The sequence below is a fragment of the Ochlerotatus camptorhynchus genome, unplaced genomic scaffold (genome assembly GCF_037179485.1).
Source record: "Ochlerotatus camptorhynchus isolate MF236.1 unplaced genomic scaffold, CSIRO-AGI_Acam_v1.1 ptg000332l, whole genome shotgun sequence".
Taxonomy (NCBI): domain Eukaryota; kingdom Metazoa; phylum Arthropoda; class Insecta; order Diptera; family Culicidae; genus Ochlerotatus; species Ochlerotatus camptorhynchus.
In genome coordinates this window covers 539307-559926 of record NW_027040820.1, presented here as the reverse complement: position 1 = coordinate 559926, position 20620 = coordinate 539307, and the positions used below count along the sequence as shown (strand labels likewise).

The 20620-nt window shown below is 38.7% G+C and overlaps 1 protein-coding gene across 1 annotated transcript; it reads right to left on the bottom strand.

Annotated features, from left to right (window-relative positions):
* Positions 1 to 9757: 9757 nt before the first annotated feature.
* Positions 9758 to 20620, bottom strand: LOC135708696 (uncharacterized). Its single transcript, XM_065230801.1, has 4 exons — positions 19850 to 20620; positions 17849 to 17998; positions 10119 to 11610; positions 9758 to 10058 (listed from the first exon to the last, which is right to left on the bottom strand). Exons 1-4 carry the CDS (start codon positions 20537 to 20539, stop codon positions 9829 to 9831), a joined length of 2562 nt encoding a protein of 853 aa, XP_065086873.1. The 5' UTR covers positions 20540 to 20620; the 3' UTR covers positions 9758 to 9828.

Genomic DNA, 20620 nt, shown 5'->3' with positions numbered 1-20620 from the left:
CCTTGCGTATGAAGTTTACACACTAAAGCCATCTGTTGAGTGTTCCGCCCATCACAGTGTATACGACAGATTTCCGTAGTGTTTTGGCGACGATGTTTTACAATGATAAATGTTCAATGTGTTGTGTCTGTTTGTCTGTGATATCATATTAAGGTAACGTTAGGGTGAAATCAAAACATTGAGAAATATATAGCATTGCTTTCAGAAACACTTCACTTCGTAACCGATTAACAATTCTGACGGGCCTATGAGTACCCAAGTAACCATATAGTCGCAATATAGCTTTATATATACTTGCTTTGCTTGAGTAAGGTTAGTTGGGGAATCCGATGAAACTATCACTTCTTGAAACTAATCCTTTTCGTATTTCTTTCATTCTCTTTTCGCACTTTGCATATAACATCATGTCATACTAATCTCTACATTGATTTGTTTACTCATTCCGAGTACTCGGTGGACCAGCGGCTTTAGTCGCTAGGCTCTTCCCAGATGATCATGGCATTGCAAGAAAATTTGTTTTCGTTGAAGGAAGTATCACAGCACAGGTAATTGCTATTATATATTTTTGCAGACAGTGACAGATGGTGGACATGAGACCGACCACACCAACCAGCGAGGGAGGAGTCAACCTCAAACCGGGAACCGAATTAGTGCGGATTTATCTCCCTCGGAAAACAAGACAAACCCGGAAAGGCGGATTCATGTCAGAATCGACCAAGGAAAATCAATCTACGGAAAGAAATTGCCAATGAAATACGGAGCGTTAGAGAAAAAGTATTAGGGATTCCTAAGGAAACAATCAATGGTGGCAGACCAGCGCATTTATTTTATCAATTCAAAACTCCCAACTTCACCGTAAATATGAAACTGCATATTTTTATCACTGGTACGTGTATTCGTTGCAAATATCTCTTGGGATTGAACCCAGACCCATCGGGGTGTTAGAAAGTAGTCACGCTTACCACTACACCACCGGCGCCGGCCTAGATCTGCAGTAGATCAATCACATTGTAACTCCCGGGCTGAACAATTATGCGAAATGTGAGAGCGTGTTAGTGAAAATCCAAGGAAAATGCATAACAAATCGCTGTCAAACTCATTTTGACAGATATAATCCCGTACATTTTCTAGGTTAGCCAGAGTAAAATAATAAACAACTTTTCACTGCGATGCTCCCGCTACTGTGCGTGCACAGTTCGAAAAAGTAGTGTAAATTCCTGTTCAATATGATGCACAAAATTGGAGCGTCACATATCATATACGCTTACATTATATATCATGTAAAGTTCTGAGAAATTTCATGCAATGTAGCAAATATTGTATACAAAAGCCCATTGTTGTTTAAAAGTTTCTCGGTTGCGTGAAATGAAATACAAGTTTATGTGAATGAATGTTTACATCACTATTAAAATTCAGAATTTTTATCTGTGTGTATTAAACGTCACTAATATCTATTATGAGAAAAACTAATATACGTAAATACGTGACGGTTTTCAACGATAGTGTCGTAAGACAGAGGCTGACATATGACATTTTAGTTCGGTTATGTATTTTTTTCCGTCGAGCTTGTTTTCCGTGCTGAGCACCAATACTTCTGACGCCAGGGAGGCAGCTTTCACACCTGGACCCTACATCGACCCATCAACTCATGAACCGGGGATAAACGGCTTTACTTTCCTTACGTGATCAGAGATGTTATGCCTCAGAACATCCCGGCGGTGCCGACTGAGATTAAACCCAGGCCTGCTGGGGTGAGAGGTAATCACGCTTACTACTAAACCACCGGCGTCGCTGATCTTAATGGTAAAAAATATTTTCAGTGTCTATGACAATTAGTTCTAGCCTCACTCTTTTTAAATTTAACATGACATCACCAAAATCGTACCAAAAACTTTTAAATTTGATCCATTTACCACCATTATTTTTTTCTTATTACATTTTACATACATATACTCAAAATACCGTGTGTTGTCCCTTTGCTCAACACTGCAAAGGATGACCCAGTATCAATTTCCATTTTAATAAGCCTGCCTTAAATAGAAACTTCAAGAAGATAACGTTTACCAACTCCACTAATTGACTTAATTATCATGCAAGGGTAGTTAATCACCTGATACTACGTCACTATCGTTATCCATCCGTAATCTCTTAAAATACTAATGTGAATCCTCCACATTAGCAGCACAACTAGCAGTATCACCTACATCGACATACACGAATAAATCAAATTCATAACATAATGAGAGCATACCAAAAAATTATGAATTTTAATGGTGATGTAAATATCCATGCATGCTAAAATTGAAGCATGTAAACTTCCTTTAAACGTAAACTAGCAACTTGCAAGAAATATTGCTTACAAAGATGGATGGTTGCATACAATATTTAGAATATTTCATTAAATGACTCATAAATTTACACGCGTTGTTTGATTTTATGAGCGGTCGTGTATATTTTCTCTCTCTTTTCTCTGTGTTTGGGAGCAGAAGCGTTCGATACCTGCGTCGGAGGTGCTGGGTTTTTTAATCTTTCTATGATGGTATTGGTGATCAGATGTACTCTAAGCCCTGGAGGGTCAGCGCATTCTGCTGCGAATCCTGCAGATGCATGGAACAGCTTCGAACATATGGAAAGACAGGAATATTGATCTTTCCTTTTGTATTTATTTAATTGTATTTCCAATTTCACATAATCTTTACTTTATATTGCCGAATAGAGATTCCTAAATATATTCCACTCCATATTAACACAAATGTTACCTCCCGAGACGTTTATGAAGGTAGTATGCTGCCCATAATCGCATATCAGTCCCATATGGATAGGAAATCAAGCAAAGATGGTTCTGATATACGATTATGGGTAGTATGGGTTCCCTGCACCTTCTTCTGCGATTGTAAGGATATGGCCAGATATATAATGTGATGCTTGTTTTGAAAATTTTGTCGTACTGGAAAAATCACTAATCCCAAGTGTGTTTCACGGCAACACACGATATTTTCTGCAAAATAATTTGGTTGACCGTTATATAGCCCCCACGATTTATGCAATCGCATATGCTATTTTATACTATCCCTAATAAAAAAATAACTATAAACGAACGATAACCCAAATAATAAAACTATGCCACAAATGGTTTGGATAATACCCAGAATACATCATTGAGCAAAATAACCATAACAATTTTATTAGGTATGTTTTAACCTTTTAGCGGGTGCGCTAGTGTACTGAGTACACGCGTTTTGTAAAAATTCAAAAAGATCATGGAAATATAATTCATATTGGTCCGGGTTTTGATTGTGTTCGAAGATCTACTCTTCTTCTTTCTAGTAGTGAAAGTTGTAGAAAATCGCTTGCTTCATAGCATGGATTTGCACGTGTACTCAGTACACACGATGAGACTCGCTTAAGGTCCGTTTAGACTATCTGATTTCTTGGTCTGATTTTGACCGCCGTCATAATGAAAAATCTGCTCTATTTTACTTTCGACACACTTTGTCGAACCCCCCTGTTTGCTGGTGTTTACACTGCTTGCAAATGTCGAAAGAACTGTGAAATTAGATTTCAAAACAAAACTGTACCAGGAATCAAAAATAAATACATCCATTCATTGAAAAACAGGACACGATTTTGCGTTCACGAAGCTATTTCCGTCAAAACATTTTTAATAACGAAACTGCATTTTACTTACTACTAGTTGAGAATAATGCAATCCATTTGGCAGGGATCTTCAGAAAACTCAAGACAAGCACATTCGAGTATCTCCCCGGTTGTGTTGATCCATCGCCAGTATTTCATATTGGCTTTAGCCATCGACTTCTCTTGAATAAAAGATCGTACATGCAAATTATCGATACCATCAGGTAGATGAATGTTTCATGCACCAACTGGCATCGTAGCATTGAGTCACAAGAAATTGATGATTGAAGTCATTATTTACAAAAGCAGACTCGCCCCAATGAAATTTTGACACTGAATTGTAAATTATTGCGGATTTGGTACCAAGCAAAAGATAAAAAATTGTAGAAGAAAGATGATCCTGAAAAGATAATCTACCAAAAAGCATCTTCCTGGACACATGATGCCTTAGTTGTATAATTCGGAAAAGATCTGCATTATACAAACAAACTTCATGCCTACATTGAGAAAAGTTTTAGGTATGGGTATTAATCAAGAAAACTAGTGGGGGCGACCCCGGCGTAGTGGTTAACATCCATACCTCTAACGCCAAAGTCACGAGTTCAAATCTCACCCCCAGACAAGTCACGAATGACCCAAGAGTGTTAAAGTGACTATAATAATAATAATAATAATAATAATAATAATAATAATAATAAAAAAAGTAGAAGGGTCTGTGCCTAGGGGCACGAACGGAAGCTTGACGTAGGACCGCTTGTGGACGGAATAAATGTGAAGAGCATTTAGTTCTTTTAATTGATCAATTATCTATTATCTCAACTCTTTCCGTTTTTGAATTGTAGGCGTATCAAATTTGTAGTAATCTTTTTCAAAGAGAAAGTTGATTAAGAGAATCAATCAAAATCACTTGTACCCCTGCTTCCAAGTTTGGTTACAAGATTACAACTCTGGAGAGCATTTTGTGTGGTCGTTGGGGGCTTGTGGTTCTGAATATGGTCAAACAAGCACAGATAAATTCTATTCCAACTCTTTACTAATGTAAGCTTGGTGGCCCTGAAAAGGGCCGTTTTATTGAAGAGCATCTTCGACCTCATTTTCCAGGAACACCTTCAGCACACCTCGTAGATCAGACCGGGAAAACGTTTGACAACATCACGGCGAGCCAGACGACCGATGGCGGTTATCTCGAAGAATTTTGCGATGACGATTGGCGCCTCCTTTACCAGACCTTTTCCTCCTTTGCCACGACCAGTCAATTGTTGCTTGTTAGGTGTGAAGCAGTGGACTAGCCACCACCTTCCTACTGCTGCTATTGCTGTTCACCACGCCGTCCGAAGCGAAAATGAGCTAATGACATACAGCAGCGCTCTTTATATCTTTTCAGGTTAAAGCAGAATGATGTACAACCAAGTGGTATAAAAGCTACAAAGACTCCTCCCATTATGAGTAGTTTGCTATCAAGTAGCGACACTGGCTCTTTTCCTTTTGCGTACACGGCGAATGAAAACGACCCAAATTTGAGTTTAGTTCACTCATAATCGCCAAAAGTGCAGGAACTCAGCGATGAGTAAATTTGTAAATTTGGAAAATCCTGGAAAAACCTGGGAAACCATTAGGCAAATTTACTCATCGCTGAATTCCTGCACTTTATTTCTTATTTCTTAGATAACTAAACTCAAATTTGGGTCGATCTCATTCGCCGTGATATCACCTTGAAAGATATCGGCACCGGTGGCTAGCGTGATTACGTCTCTCCCCAGCAGGCCTGGGTCCAATCTCAGTCGGCGCCACCGGCATGTTCTAAGGCATAACATCTCTCATCATGCCTTCCTTCGGGAAGTAAAGTAGGGTCCAGGTGTGGGAGTTGCCTCCCTGTCGTCTGTAGCATTGGAGCTCAGTATGGAAAACAAATCTCGCGACACTTTTCAATAGGTCCTATCTACATTGATCGATTCTCTTCATCGACACTCTATTTCGTAAATAACTCGGCTTCACAAATGTTTCCTGGCGTCCTGCTTCCAGTTTGATTACATGAGCATTTTGTGTGATCGTTGGTTCTGAATATAGACAAACAGGCAGATGAATTCTATTCCTACTCTTTACTGTAATAAGCTTGGTGGCCCTGAAAAGAGCCGTTTTGTTGCCCAAGTTGGTGATGATTTAACCTTCGAAACCAAACAGAGTGCGTCTCTGTCACTTCAAAACGTAGATGACATCCATGACCGCTTACGCTTGGCGTGTTTAGTGTAGGTGACAGCATCACGGATCTCATTTTTCAGCTTCAGCATACCTCGTAAATCAGACCGGAGATACGTCAGACACCGCCACGGCGAGCCAGACGACGGATGGTTGTTATCTCGAAGAATTTGCGTTCGGTTCTGAATATGGCGATGAGTGTGCAAAATATTACGCAATTCCATCCTCCCTATTCGCACGCGCCCGAGGATCGGAGGCGAATGCCACTTCGACTTGTTTCGTCTACTTACTACTCTCTGACGACTGTGCTGGGAAAGCAGCATATACATGTAGGTAATTGGTGGATTTGTTAGTTAATTCGACGCTTTTGGACAATGCTGGACATTTACCAGTTTTTCAATAGTTAATTTTTGAAAATCAACATTCGGAAGCACTGTTATCGATGCGTAGCCATATTTCTGATCGATTGGTGATAAAATTATTGAAATTGGACCAGGGGCAGCTGAGCTATTAACGTTCAAAATCTTTCTTAATTTGTTACATGTTCCATTTTCGGTTTTCACAAAGTGTACCCCCATATAGAAATCAAAGACGTAGTCCTACGTCAAAAAAGCTAGTACAAGTTTGCTATCCACCTCCGGGAATTCCCCCAAAAATCTGCAAATTTTTCAGCAGATATACACAACTTCTTTAAGTCCTGAAAACCTCCTTGAACATTTTAGAGCTTCCCTGAAGTTCCGCCAGTTTTTTTTCCGTTTATCTCTTTAAGTTGTTCTATCTTCTCTAACACTTAACGGAACTTCCAAAATATCTTATAAAGTTTTGCAAATTTATCCGAAGCTCTAAAAATTTCTCTGAAATTTCGATAATTTTTCAGAAAATCTACGGTATAGCTTATGCAAAACCTTTATTTTTGATGCAGACAACAATATTATCTCCAATCTATTAATTTTGACGAACATCTTAACATACTTAATTCCATTCATCAAAGCTTTAACCAATTTAATTATTCACTAAATAATACTGTTGTTTTCATTAATCGCAGTCGTAATTTTTAAATCAAGTCCGTTGAACACGTCTTCAGTATCAATAAGAATATTTATTTTGAGTACTGTTGATTACGTCAAATAAGACAAAATAATTTTCATATTTTTCGTTACTTTCGCATTAAATATATTATTTTCATGTGCCTAAATTATAAATTCGATGCATATCCTTTGATCTTTGATTTTCCATGAAGTTCAAAAAATTATCAACGTAGTTCTGCAAATTTTTCTAAAGCTCCACAAACTATCCTGTGCTTCTCTGTAAGTCTAGGAACCTACCTTACTCTTAAAGATCGTAGGCCTTCCAAGTATTTTTTTAAAATTTTTATAAAGATCTGCGAAAACCCTTGCGAACTTCACTAAACCTCTAGGAATTTGCATATAATCTCTTTTGATTGTTCCATGAATCGCAGTTTTCAAAAGTTTTAACATTTCTGTACAGATTCACGGACTTTACTGACGTTCTGCGAATTTATATGAAGTTCTGCGAATTTTCCTAAAGGCCTACCAATATCTCTGAACATACGAATATTTATACGAATATTCCTGAAGTTTTGCAAATTAATCTGAAGTCTGCAATATTCTCAGAAGATGCAAGCTTTTTTAAAGGCTTCTAACTTCCTAAAGAACTGCAACCTTCTCTGCAGTTTCACGAACTATTTTATGAGCTTATATGAAAATCTGCAAATTAATCTGAAATGCTGTAAATTTCCAATACATTCTGCAATGTTCTCTATAGATCTACACGATTACTTGAGTTTTGAATATTTTTGTTAAGAACTCAATTCTACATATTTCTCTGAAGACCCTCGGACTTCCCTAGTAAAATATCGGTGAAGATCAACAAACTTCCCTGAAGATCTGCAAATTTCTCGGTAGTTCTACAGATTTCTTTGAAATTCTGTGTGTTCTTCAAAAGTTCTGTAAATTTCTCTAAAAATCGACAAAGTTCCTTAATCCCTTCAGATTTATGATCCTTAAAGATCATCAATTATCTCTAATGGGTACTAAATTTCTAATTATCTACGAACTTCTCTAACGTTCTATAAAACTGCATGTGAGGGAACCAGTACGCAGTTGACTTGTACAAATCCTCCGAGTCTACACCACTTCGTGCACTATCCCGTTGTTTCGTAAGTTCTCGGGAGTATTGACTTGAAGGTTGTTGGTCTTGCTTTTGACATCTTCAATCGATACATCCAGAACCGTTTCCAGTGCTGCAGATATCAATATCAGTACCTACAACATGCTAATTTTCACTAGCCACCTGATATCAGTATCAATCCCAAGTAACAATGTTGGTTTTATGAGGGTTCTGTAGACCATGAATTGGACTTGTAGAACGCTTTAAAACCTTGATAAAACTTGCAATGTTACTTGGGATGTCACTCGCCTCAATGTCAGTATGCATCTGACATGGACATCGTACTGATATCCAAAGTTCTACCGCAAATATTACGCCAGCTAATCGAGTGCTGACTTTCAGAAAACTCATCCGAACTATTGAAGCAATGCAATGGTTAAACAATACACTTCATTTGTTAAGCGGCTACTCGCTTTTGCCCAGGCCAGATTCCTGTCGACTTCCTTTATTTCCTTGTTGAGGTTCCGCCACCATGAGCCGCTGAATGTGCCTCTGCTAAGATGTCCTGCCGGGATCCAATCCAGCGCTTGCTTGCAAGTTTTTGTTACTGCCCTTTGGTAGTATGTGGCCGACCCACCTCCACTAACGTTCTTTAATTAATTATATCGTCAGGCCATTTTCCACAGATATGGCACTGTTCCGTTGGTAGGAAGTGATAAAAATCCCCATATATAAATTAAGAGAAGTGGGAATAATTCGATTTCGGTGCATATTCAGGTCAAAAAAGTGAACGACAACCTAAAGAAATCAGTCCGGGATCAGTCGTTCAGTTTTTTCTCTGGATATTATTGTTAAACAAACTACAATTAATTAAAAACAGTATTTACCCATACATTTTTTACACGCTTTACTACCAGTGCTAAAAGAGCCAAAAAATTCAAATCCGAAATTATGATTTTTTTTTAAAGTATGCCATTCGATTACCTATAGGAAACGGATAATGTGATTGGAATCAAGTCGATAGGTTGTATCGTTGTTGAGAAATCTTTAAAAACTTACCGTATTAATCGCGACTCAGCGGCACTAACCGTGTAAAAAAAAACCACGTTAAAAAAACCGCGTAAAAAAAGAATTCAGTGTCCATAATTTTCTATTATGGCATTGGGTTTCGTGATGTTTGGGACGTTTGCAACGTCACCTAGCGACAAAACTTTGTAAATTGTGTCTCTTTGTACATTTTAAACTTCCACGAGGACAAAATAGTTTCAAATGGATAAATTTTGACCGGTTTTGCTCAAATTTTGATCAAAATCCTAGAATTGCATAGAGAATAAGTGGTATTATAGTGAGAGGGAAGGATCATGTTTTAGTCACCTTAATGGCGTCTGAAGTTAAAATAATGCGTTTTTTTTTATATAAAAACCAGATTTGAAATGTGTATATATTTCAAAAGCTCTGACTTTTTGCATTCCAAAACTCTTACTCTTGATAGTATGAGATCCCTAACACAAAATGGATTTTCTTATTTTAAATTTTTGGGGTCTTCGAACAATTTCAAATGTGATTTCATGGTGTAGGTACTCGACTAGACTAACAACCTACAATAGGTGACTTAAAAAGTTTATTCATTTTTTTTATTTGTAGCGCTGTGTTATCGAGAGGAAAAATGTCATCTAGTTATAAGAAAAAATCTCCACAACTCGGACTGTGACTCCAAAGCCTTGGTTTTTGTCAAATAGGATGTCCAAAGAAAGGTTTGCAGAAACTAACAAACAGTTTTTATTTCTCTCGACAGTTTGTCAAATTTTAATCAGTTCTGTGATACACAAAATGAACTCTGTTAAAAACTAACAGCCACAGGAATGATTAGACCTTTTTATTAACAAAACGACACACTTCCGCTTCTGCCTTGAAAGCGCCTCTTTCGGCAAAGTATGGCAGCAAACATTCAATTGCCTTCACATACCGCGCGTTGGTGTACATGCGTCTTCGGAACTCTCTCCCAGCGTCGCTATCCTGCTGAAGCAACTCCATACTGATGTCATCTGATGGATCGAGGTACATCAGAGCCATTATTCCGAAAATGTTCGATGAACCTGTGAATGATTACACCAATTATTACTTATCTGGGACTAACAGCCTGCGGACAAACATACCGTAGACCATTCTATCATTAAAATCAAACTGTAGTTGCATCAAAGTAGGCAGTCCTTTGTTGTAACCTAGCAATGTTAGACTAGCAACGAGTTTCTCGTGATAATGTCGAATGAAATATGCTTGCTTGGAAAGTCTGATATCTAAGTTAACCGACGTGTACAGGAAGTAGTTCAAATCCAAAACGGGAGATCCGTAGAAGCACATTTGGAAGTCTAGAAGTGTAGAATTCTTCAATTGATCCTCACTATCGTACTGGAACATCACGTTGTTTATCCAAAAATCACCGTGGTTTAGCACATTGAATCCGTTCGGGTCGACCATTGTGTTTTCGAGCGTTCTACTGAATATCACCGGTCGAAGTTTTTCCAGGTCATCAATGTAGTCTGCTGCAAATGGGAATGTTTTTAACGCTTCCAATCCTGCCTCATAGGCTGGCCTAAACATATAATCCATCACAGGTAGGTTACTCTTATTATACAGACCTTCTTTGAAAGAGTCTGAGTAATTTCCGTTCCGTTCATGGTAAACAGCCGAAGCAGCATGAAACTCTGCGAGCTTTTCCATAATCGATTCAACGTGCTCTTGATCAGTACCTTCCTGCTTCTTGCCAAGTCTATAACGTTCACTACATAGATCTTCCATTACGATAATATCGCTGGGAAATCTTCGACATACTTTCAAACAGCGAGGACCAATTTCAACCTTCAAATCTTTCTCTCTATACAGTTCCTCGAATGCTGGAATAATCTTCGTGAACATTTCTATTTCCTTGGAAAAGGGATCCAACTTGCTACTGAAGTCTGCCGCCAATCCAGTTGGACGGGTCTTTACGATAACGGAGAACTTGTTCAGCGACTTAGTCATCTTATTATCAACGTCCAATTTTGCCCGATACATAATTGAACCATAATTTTCACCTTTCTGGGTGGCAATTTCTACCCAAATACGTTCAATACAATACTGATCACGTTCGACACTGAGCTTTTTCTCCACAACTTCGTTGAAGAACTCTTTTCTCATCCATCCGGGCAACGTGAGGAAATCACTCGACACTCCACTAGGATACTGATACCCACTGTTCCGTAAATCGAATACTCCATAATCGTAGAAAAACGGTAACAGTACTTCCATTTGTTTGAGCAGCGCTGGATTAGCGTACATCTTTTCCCGGAAACTATGACCTGCTTCACCGTCGGACATCATCGTATCAATGGATGCGTCTTCAGTCTTCTCCATTAGACATATCGGTAGCACCGAGAAGGAAGATGAAAATCCATACAGCATTCGATCGACAAAGTCCAAGTTGAGATCCTTGAGAGTCGGAGGTTTTTTGGAGTAGCCAAGAAGCTTCAGGCTGTCGATCAAGTTGCGGTGGTAGAAACTAATTATGTTGTCCAATTGAGGTATCCGGATGGCTGGATTAAGGGAGGTAAAGATGAAGTAGTGCAAATCGATGACGGGTGACGACCATACGCACATTTGGAAGTCGACCTGGGAAAGAACAAGTAAATCAGTTGTAAACTTGATTAGGATGGGTTGTTTTTTTTTTTTCATGATTTGTTTTCCGTACTGAGTACCAATGCTACCGATACCAGGAAGGCATCTCCCACACATGGACCCTACTTATCGACCCATCCACTCATGGACCGGGGACCGGGATGCCTTTTGGTCAAATTAGCCCTTTTCATGTAATGAAAACATCAATTTTTCTTTATTTAATGCAAACTGTAAACATATAAATGCACCATAGTACCACATGATTTTGACATATTTGGGCAAGCTGACACTTTTGGACAAGTTGACAGCGGTAAAACTGACGGAGGAATGGCAGAACAAAACGGGGTACTCTTTCACACTTGCATCGCAGTGCGTAATGCTAGAAAGAGTAGTATGTTGCAGTCATCCTAACACCTATTGATGTGAGCTACGACGAAATACCTGATTGTGCCCCCGTGGCAAAATGCTTGGCAAAATGTAATCTTTGGTAGCAACCAACACATGTACAATACTTAATTTAAATCGGAAAGGTCATGGCCAACCGTAGAAAATTGCCAGTAGAAATGCTCCATGGCAAGCATAGCCGTGGGCCCAGGCTGACTGATATGTGTTCACGTTTTTATGTTGGCTACGAAAATATGGCGGTGTGTCAGGCCCTATAGAGATTGCTGACGTTTATCGTACGCACACTACGTCACGTAGGGTAGAGAACTACTTCGGCCTAATCGCCCATTTTGGGCCTATCGAGCAGAAAACTTCAAATAAATCCATGATTTCAGAGTTAACAAGTCAATTATACGCTTGGTACGATATTTTAGTTAAAAAGCTACGGAACGAAGTCAATGAGAACGTTTTCACCCATTATTCCCATAAACAAAAGAAGCGCTCCGACAGAATCAATTTTTATCTTCATTCGAAAGGCCGAAGTGAATTCAATGGCGTTTCAATGACATTTCAATGCGTTAGACCGAGTTTAGAATCCGTAGGCCGAGTTTGGCATCAAGAAGCAGTGTTAGACTTTTGACAATATCTCAAAAATTGGTTTCTCTTTATCAAATCTTATGGTGCATACGGAAAGGTAAATAAATTTGGAAGCCATCAGTAATAATAACATTCCGTCTGGTGCTAAATTGCGCTAGATTAAGAAAGACTAAGTGCGGGTTGTGCTTAATAGGCTGGAAATGGGGTAGTTAACCCTATATATATACGAAAAATGTTTTCATCAGGAGAAAAACTTATGTATAGCGAAAGTTTTCCAGATGAAAACAAATCACGATCACAATCACACTTTAGCAATCTCTATAGAGTGATGTAGGCGCCCTTTTGGGATTAATCACTGCGCAGTGGTCCATCATAGGAATTTAGCAGAAAAATAGTCCTAGCTCTTTTGTTTTAATATTTAGACGCTTGGTGTCTTCGGTGAAGGTGCTGTGCTTAAAAATTATGTTCTTTTGGTGCTTGTAAAAATTAGAGTGATCCTCAAATGGATTGATATTGCAAAACTAACTTTCTTATTTTTGGAAATTAATACATATAATCTTGAGCAAAGTTGTAGCTGAGTAAATTTCAAACAACTCTGTTGAAGAAACATTAGATCCTCTAAACGATCTCATTTTAGAGTATTTTTTCAGAATTTGTTCAAGATATTTTTTAGCTCTACATCTTTTGTTTCTCGTGAAAGAAATTCTCAAGTAACTTTTAGAACTTGTTAAGTGCACAGTTTTGCCGAATTAAGTATATCGGTATCTCTTAACACTCCGAATACGAGGCCTTCGAAAAGCGTGTAACGGCAAGTTTGCAATGGCATAGCTTAGCCATTTCTTGGTGAATTTAAAAAAAACAAGTACCTTTAGTATTCCTAGGGTCTGTGGATTATTTTGATAGCAAAAAAAAAAATGAAAATAGGGTCTTCTACTTTTTCTAAAAGCTAAAAGAGTCTTTACACGTTTTTTAAAGGTGTGTTTATGGGTTAAGATCTATAATCTAGATTAATGGGCACAAATGTTCATAATTAGCCAGAATGCAGTCATGGTTCCTATATATGGATCCTGGAGACAACAAAACGATCCTCCGGAAAATCTGGAAAATCCGTAAAAGTGATCAATCCACGAAACTGATCCTCCACGGTTTTATTGAAAACATTAGGATCTGTGATATAAGAAATAATTTGGGGTCATGGCATACACAGGGACGGCTAAAAATCACGATAATAAAGAAAAATACATAGAGACCCGGATGGCCATGGGAACGTGCTCAGGAAGATCCGAAACATCCGTAAAAGTGGTCAATTCATAAAACTGATCTTAGAGCCCCGCTTTTTTCCGAAAACACTTGGAACTGTAATATAAGAATGATGCTGTGGATTTTTTCAGTGCTGCATTGGAAGATGCTATTTTCCGCATTGTCCCAGCACGACGACCCCCGTAAAAGCCTCCATGGTCTATAACCCACGCCTACGCGTGCTAAAACGTCAACGCTCTTCGCCCTCCGAAAGTATTGTAACTCTCGCTCGCCGTACTACAAACGACTGTTCAATGTTGCGAGTCGTAGTTATCGAAATTGCAATCGTTTTCTCTATATTCGACACGTGAGACACACGGAAGCGAACCTTCGCACGAATCCGAAAAGTTTTTGGTCGTTTGTCAACTTCAAACACAATGAAACCGGGTTGCCTTGTTCCATGTTTCTCGGGAATGACTCGGCTAATTGCGAAAGAGAAAAATGCGACTTGTTTGCTCGTCATTTCAAGCAAGTCTAGATAGAGCTGGAATTAGGGCGTAACAGCTTTTGTAAACAATGACTTCTCTCGATGTTTTCTAGGAATTCAAGGCACGCCCACGCAAACCAACATAACCATCGGGTAGGGGAAGTTTTCTTCTACCCGATGAGGATGTACGTTTGCGTGGACGAGCCTTGAATTTCTAGAAATCATCGATAGAAGTCATTGTTTACAAAAGCTGTTAGGCCCTAATTCCAGCTCTATCTAGAAGTGTTCCATGATTCTCCGCTTCGCCGACAAAAGTGCTGAATGCTACTGTTGGGATACCACGTGATGTGTTTAGTTTCGATATTCCGCGCATTTCAGAAGACATGGTGATAACCGCAACACGCAAACTGAAGCTCTCGTTCGACGCCGGACCTGACGACATTCCGTCATCAGTTCAAAAACGTTGTGTAGCCAATCTCTGCCTTCCACTTGCGAGGCTATTCAATCTTTCTGCACAGCAATGTGAGTTCCCCTGCCGCTAGAAATATTCTTATCTGTTCCCAGTCTACAAAAAAGGAGATAAACGGAATGTCGCAAATTATCGTGGAATTACCTCCCTGTGTACCTGCTCAAAACTGTTCGGGATTATCATAAATGATGCTCTGTTCGCGTGCTGAAAAAAATATATAGATACAGAACAACACGGCTTTTACCCGAACTGCTCCGTGTCCACAAACCTGGTGCAGTTCACTTCTAACTGGATGGCAATTCGATTCGATGCTGCATATATGGATCTAAAAGCTGCATTTGACACGGTCGACCATAATATCTTGCTTGCCAAGGTGGAGATAGTTGGCGTCTCGTCTATGGTGAATCTCTATGTACGGGTTAAGATTACCGCACGGCAGTAACCTAGGTCCGCTCCTTTTTTTTCTTGATTTGTTTTCCGTCGATTTTGTTTTCCGTGCTCACCAATGCTACTGACGCCAGGGAGGCAGCTCCCACACCTGGACCCTACCTATCGACCCATCAACTCATGAACCGGGGACCAACGGCTTTACTTTCCTTAGGACCGCTACTGCTTTCGATCATTTTAAACGACGTCGCCTTTCTGTTACCATCGTTGCGTTTTCTATGCAGACGATACGAAAATCTACAAAATTATTAAAAGTCTCTCGGAGTGTATGGATTTCCAGAATATGATAGCTATTTTTGCTGACCGCTGCTCAAGAAATTTGATGAGTCTTATCATCGAAAAAAAATGTAACATTATTTCCTATCACCAAAAAATCGAACCAATCATGTTTGACTATGTTCTCTACGGACGCTGTCTTGCTCGTGTAGGGCACATAAAGGATCCTGATACCATCAGGCAGCCGCGTTTTCTATGCAGACGATACGAAATTCTATAAAATTATTAAAAGTCTCTCGGAGTGTATGGATCTCCAGAATACGTTAGGTATTTTTGCCGACTGGTGCTCAAGAAATTTGATAAGTCTATACATCCAAAAATGTAACATAATTTCCTATCACCGAAAATCGAACCAATCATGTTTGACTATGTTCTCTACCGACGCTGTCTTGCTCGTGTAGAGCACATAAAGGATCTCGCCGGATCGTGGACTTCAGACTCACTTTATGAGAATCGGAAACTAACTAACTAATAATAATCAAAGATTTAAGTAAAGTAAAGGAGAAAAATCTATTCTAATAAGGAAACTGAACCCGTATGTTTTTTTTTATTATTATGGTCACTTTAACGCTCTTGGATCATTCGTGACTTGTCCAGGGGTGAAATTTAAACTCGTGACTTTGGCGTGAGATGTATGGATGCTAACCAGTACACCAGGGTCACCCCATGGACCCGTATGTCCAAGGAACATTCGTAAAATGGGCAATCCATGAAACTGATCCTATAGCTCAGCGGTTTTTTTTAATCACTTGGAACTGTGATATAAGGATGAAAATTAGGTCGAGACGTAAACATGGACCTAAATGGCCATGAGACTATCCTCTGGAAGATCTGGAACATCTTTTTTTTTTTTTAACACTCTTGGGTCATTCGTGACTTGTCCGGGGTGAGATTTGAACTCGTGACTTTGGCGTGAGAGGTATGGATGTTAACCACTACACCGGGGTCGCCCCATCTGGAACATCAGCAAAAGTGGTAAATTCATAAAACTGATCCTAGAGCTAAAGAATGAATTTGGCGTCGTGACGTAAACATGGACCCGGATGGCATGGCCATCTGGATTCATTTTTACGTCACGACCCAAAATTCTGTCTTATATCACAGTTCCAGGTGTTTAAAAAAGAACTGCAGAGCTCTAGGATCAGTTTCACAGATTGACCAATTTCCGGATGTTCCAGATCTTTCGGAGGACAATCCAATGGCCATCCATGGTCCATGTTTATGTCACGACCCTAAATTCTATCTTATATCACAGTTCCATAGTTTTCGAAAAAAAACCACGGTTATTTCACAGTTTCATGGATTTACGGATGTTCTGGATCTGCCGGATGACGGTCTAATGGCCATCCAGGTTAGTTAGTTAGTTATCTTTATTAATGAGACTTTCAGCCGAACGCTGGTTCGTCTTCGGGAACCCCTGAAGGTTCATGTTTATGTCACGACTCCAAATTCTTTCCTATATCACAGTTCGAAGTGTTTTTGTGAAACCCGTGAAGCTGTAGAATCAGTATCATGGATGGATCACTTTTACGGATCTTGCGGAAGACGGTTCCATGATCATTCGGGTCCATGTTGATGTCACGACCCCAAATTCATTTTATAATCACAGTTCCTAATGTTTTGCAAAAACTGGGGAGCTCTAGGATCAGTTTTATGAATTGTTTACTTTTACGGATGTTCCGGATCTTCCGGAGGACGGCCCCATGGCCATACAGGTTCATGTTTATGTCACGACCCCAAATTCTTTCTTATATCACATTTTCTAATGTTTTCGAAAAAACGTGGAGCCTTAGGTTCAGGTCCATGGATAGACCACTTTTAAGGATGTTCCGGATCTTCCGGAGTATCGTTCTGTTGTCTCCAAGAACCATATATAGGAACCATATTTGTATTTTGACTAATTATGAACATATGTGCCCATTAATCTAAATTATAGATCTTAAGCCACTTAAGCCAAAAACACCCCTTAAAAAACGTGTAACGACTCGTTTCACTTTAAAAAAAGTAGACAACCCTATTTTCAATTTTTTTTCCAATCAAAATCAATCAACAGACCCTAGGAATTCTATAAGTACAACAATGTTTGAAATTCATCGAAAAATGTCTAAGTTATGTCATTGCAAACTTGCCGTTACACGCTTTTCGGAGGCTTCGTAGTCGGCGTAGTTTTTTTAACCACCGTATTTGGAGTGATCACACGATATTAACGATTTTCTTTACAAAATACGCCCATTTCAAATTTTACTTAATCAACATGGGGGATTACAAGAAAAACTGTTCAAGTCAGATTTGCCCTCCAATTGGATCCGAGATTATCAAAATAATGTACTCACCAACGCTATCTCTTCGATATCATTGTCCGCACCGTACTGAAACATAAAATTATTGCACCAGGCATCGCCATGGTTGAGCACGTTGAATCCATTTGCATCGGCCTTCGTGATTCTGATCATCTCGTAGAACATGGACATACCAAAATCATTCTGCATAAAATTAAAGACTGTCATCACTCTATTCATAAACAAACCATTGCACAGTGGTTCAGGAATGCAATCTAGAGGAACAAAATTAATAACTCTAAAACTTTTATTTTTAGTGTGGCTGGTCACCCTAAAATGCAAAGTCATTTCTAGATCTTCCCTAACCAGCAATGTTTTTTTAATGAAAAGTACCATCTTTAAGTAATAAAATCATTGTACTTATTCATTCTAGAGAGTTGGTGACTTGGACAAAGTTGTTTGTTATTTAAAAATATAAACTCTTTTAAAGACGTTTTCAAGATTTGTTTTTTTTTGATGAAAGGTAGAAAAATTATTTGTTTTAAATCTGCCAAGGTTTTTTTAAAGGAAAACTTATACTTTTTGTATTTTTCAAAAACGTAATTCAACAAAACTTGAAGTTTTCAAAAGATACCATCCTGCTGTGATGCTTCGTTTTAAAGATAGTGAACATTATCGATTAAATTTTACATATCTTTATAAAATCAAAACTACGCACTTTAAATTTTTCAGGGCGGACAGTATTCATTATTGTATAGGGGAAACGCTCCTATAGTTGCGGTACGTTAGTAGCGTTAGGCTCCTATAGTTGTGTACGGAGTCTCCATACACAACTATAGGAACCTAACGCATCTAACGTACCGCAACTATAGGAGCGTTTACCCTATATATAGAAGATATTTTAGGTCGATACTCCGTGGCGCTTTTACTTCATGGACAATTATGTGAAATTTATGATGTTTATTGAACAGGTGTAGTTTTTGTATAAACATGACAACAGCGCTGTAGAGATCATAGTAAGCAATCGCAATGAGGATGCATTATGGTTTTATGATTTAGTGAGATCATTGGGTTCAACAGACGTTTATAAACGTACTCGATGTTACCTTTTGCATACCCAAGCTTTTACCTCTAAGACTTAGAAATTACTCCCATTTCGTTATTTCTTGAGCGACTTTGATTGAAGAACTTCAAATCTATCAGGAATTGCTTTTAGCTTTTTGCTTTTTATTTTTCAACGGTTAAGCTTTTTTTCGCAATAGTTAACAAGGTGGCTAAATTTTATTGAATGAATGAGTTATTGGAATTTCCTCATGTATTTATTCCACCTTCTCCGTACTTCTTCTGAAATCATGCCACTTCATAAAATGTATTGTTATACGATTGCCTACTCACCTACTGTGATCTCTTCAGCGCTGATATCCTTTTTATACAAAAATTATACCTTCTTTAAAAAAGAACTTAAATCTCACAGAATTGTCCACAAAATAAAAACTCCGAGGAGTTCCTGCCTAAAATTTCTTCTGTATATAACCCATATATAATGCTGGCAGTTCTGAAAATTCTAGGGTGCGATATTGTGAGACTAGGTAGATATGATTTTGGAAAAGCGTTGTAAATTTAATAGTTTTTTACAGTATTTTTCAAACGAAGCGTCAAACAGGATGGTCCAAAAAGTTTCAAGTTTGATTGAATTCCGTTTGCAAAAATTAAAAAAATTACTACTTTTCCTGATAAAAAAACATACTTAAGTTAAAAAACCTGATTTTTTACCTATTTATCTTAAAACAATCGATATCTTGAAAACTAAGACCACTGGGATTTTGACAACTTCGTGAGAGTTATATTTTTTACTAATAAACAACCAAGTCGAAGACACCATCTCTCCAGAACGAATAGTTAAAAAGATACATTATTCTATTACTAAAAGATGTAACTTTTTATTCCAAAAAATATTACCGAAAATTCACAGTCATTTAAATAACTCGTTTTGAAGTTGTTAAACGCATCTAGATTGGATTCCTGGACCACAGTGCCTTGTACTCTAGCGTGTACCATGACGTCAGCATAGAATTCCCCATCCGGCCATGTTTTTCGAATTATTTTCGTCACCGACTCCATATGAGTCTTCGCATACGCTTCAAACATCGCCACTGACCGTTCAGCGTACATGCCCTCCTTGAATTGGTTACTATAAGCTCCATGCTGCTCGTGGTACACCACGGAAGCTGCATGTAACTGGGCCAATCTTTTCAAAAATATGTCAACGTGAGATCGATCCAGTCCCTCTCTTCGATTGGCCATTCTGAATTGTCCCTCACTAAGATCCTCCAACACCAATACATCCGTTGGTTTAGTACTACTTTTCAAACACTTTGGACCAAAACGAATGTTAACTCCTTTCTCTCGATACAAATCTTCAAATTTCGGTAAAAGTTTTGTGTACATTTCAGTTTCCTTCGGGAACACATTCATCATCTGAATCATTTCCTCCGTAAGCCCGGCAGATGGTAGGGCTTTCACGATCAACGGCACCTTTCTAGAAGAACCATTTGTGGTGCTGACGTCTATCGTCACTCGATACAGCTTTGAGGCGAAATTATCCCCGGATTCGGTGGCAAGTTTCACGTGTAGTGAATTGATTTCGAAATCGCTTTCATTCAGCTCGAGCTTTTGGGCTACGGCATCTACAAAATACTCCTTGGTCATCCACGATGGGATGTCAGTTCCCTGTACTTCTGTCATCCTGCTCTACACTCGACCTGCCACCAACTTTACGGTACGGCTTCTACGCAACTTGAAAGTAAACTAACACCCCAAGCACAG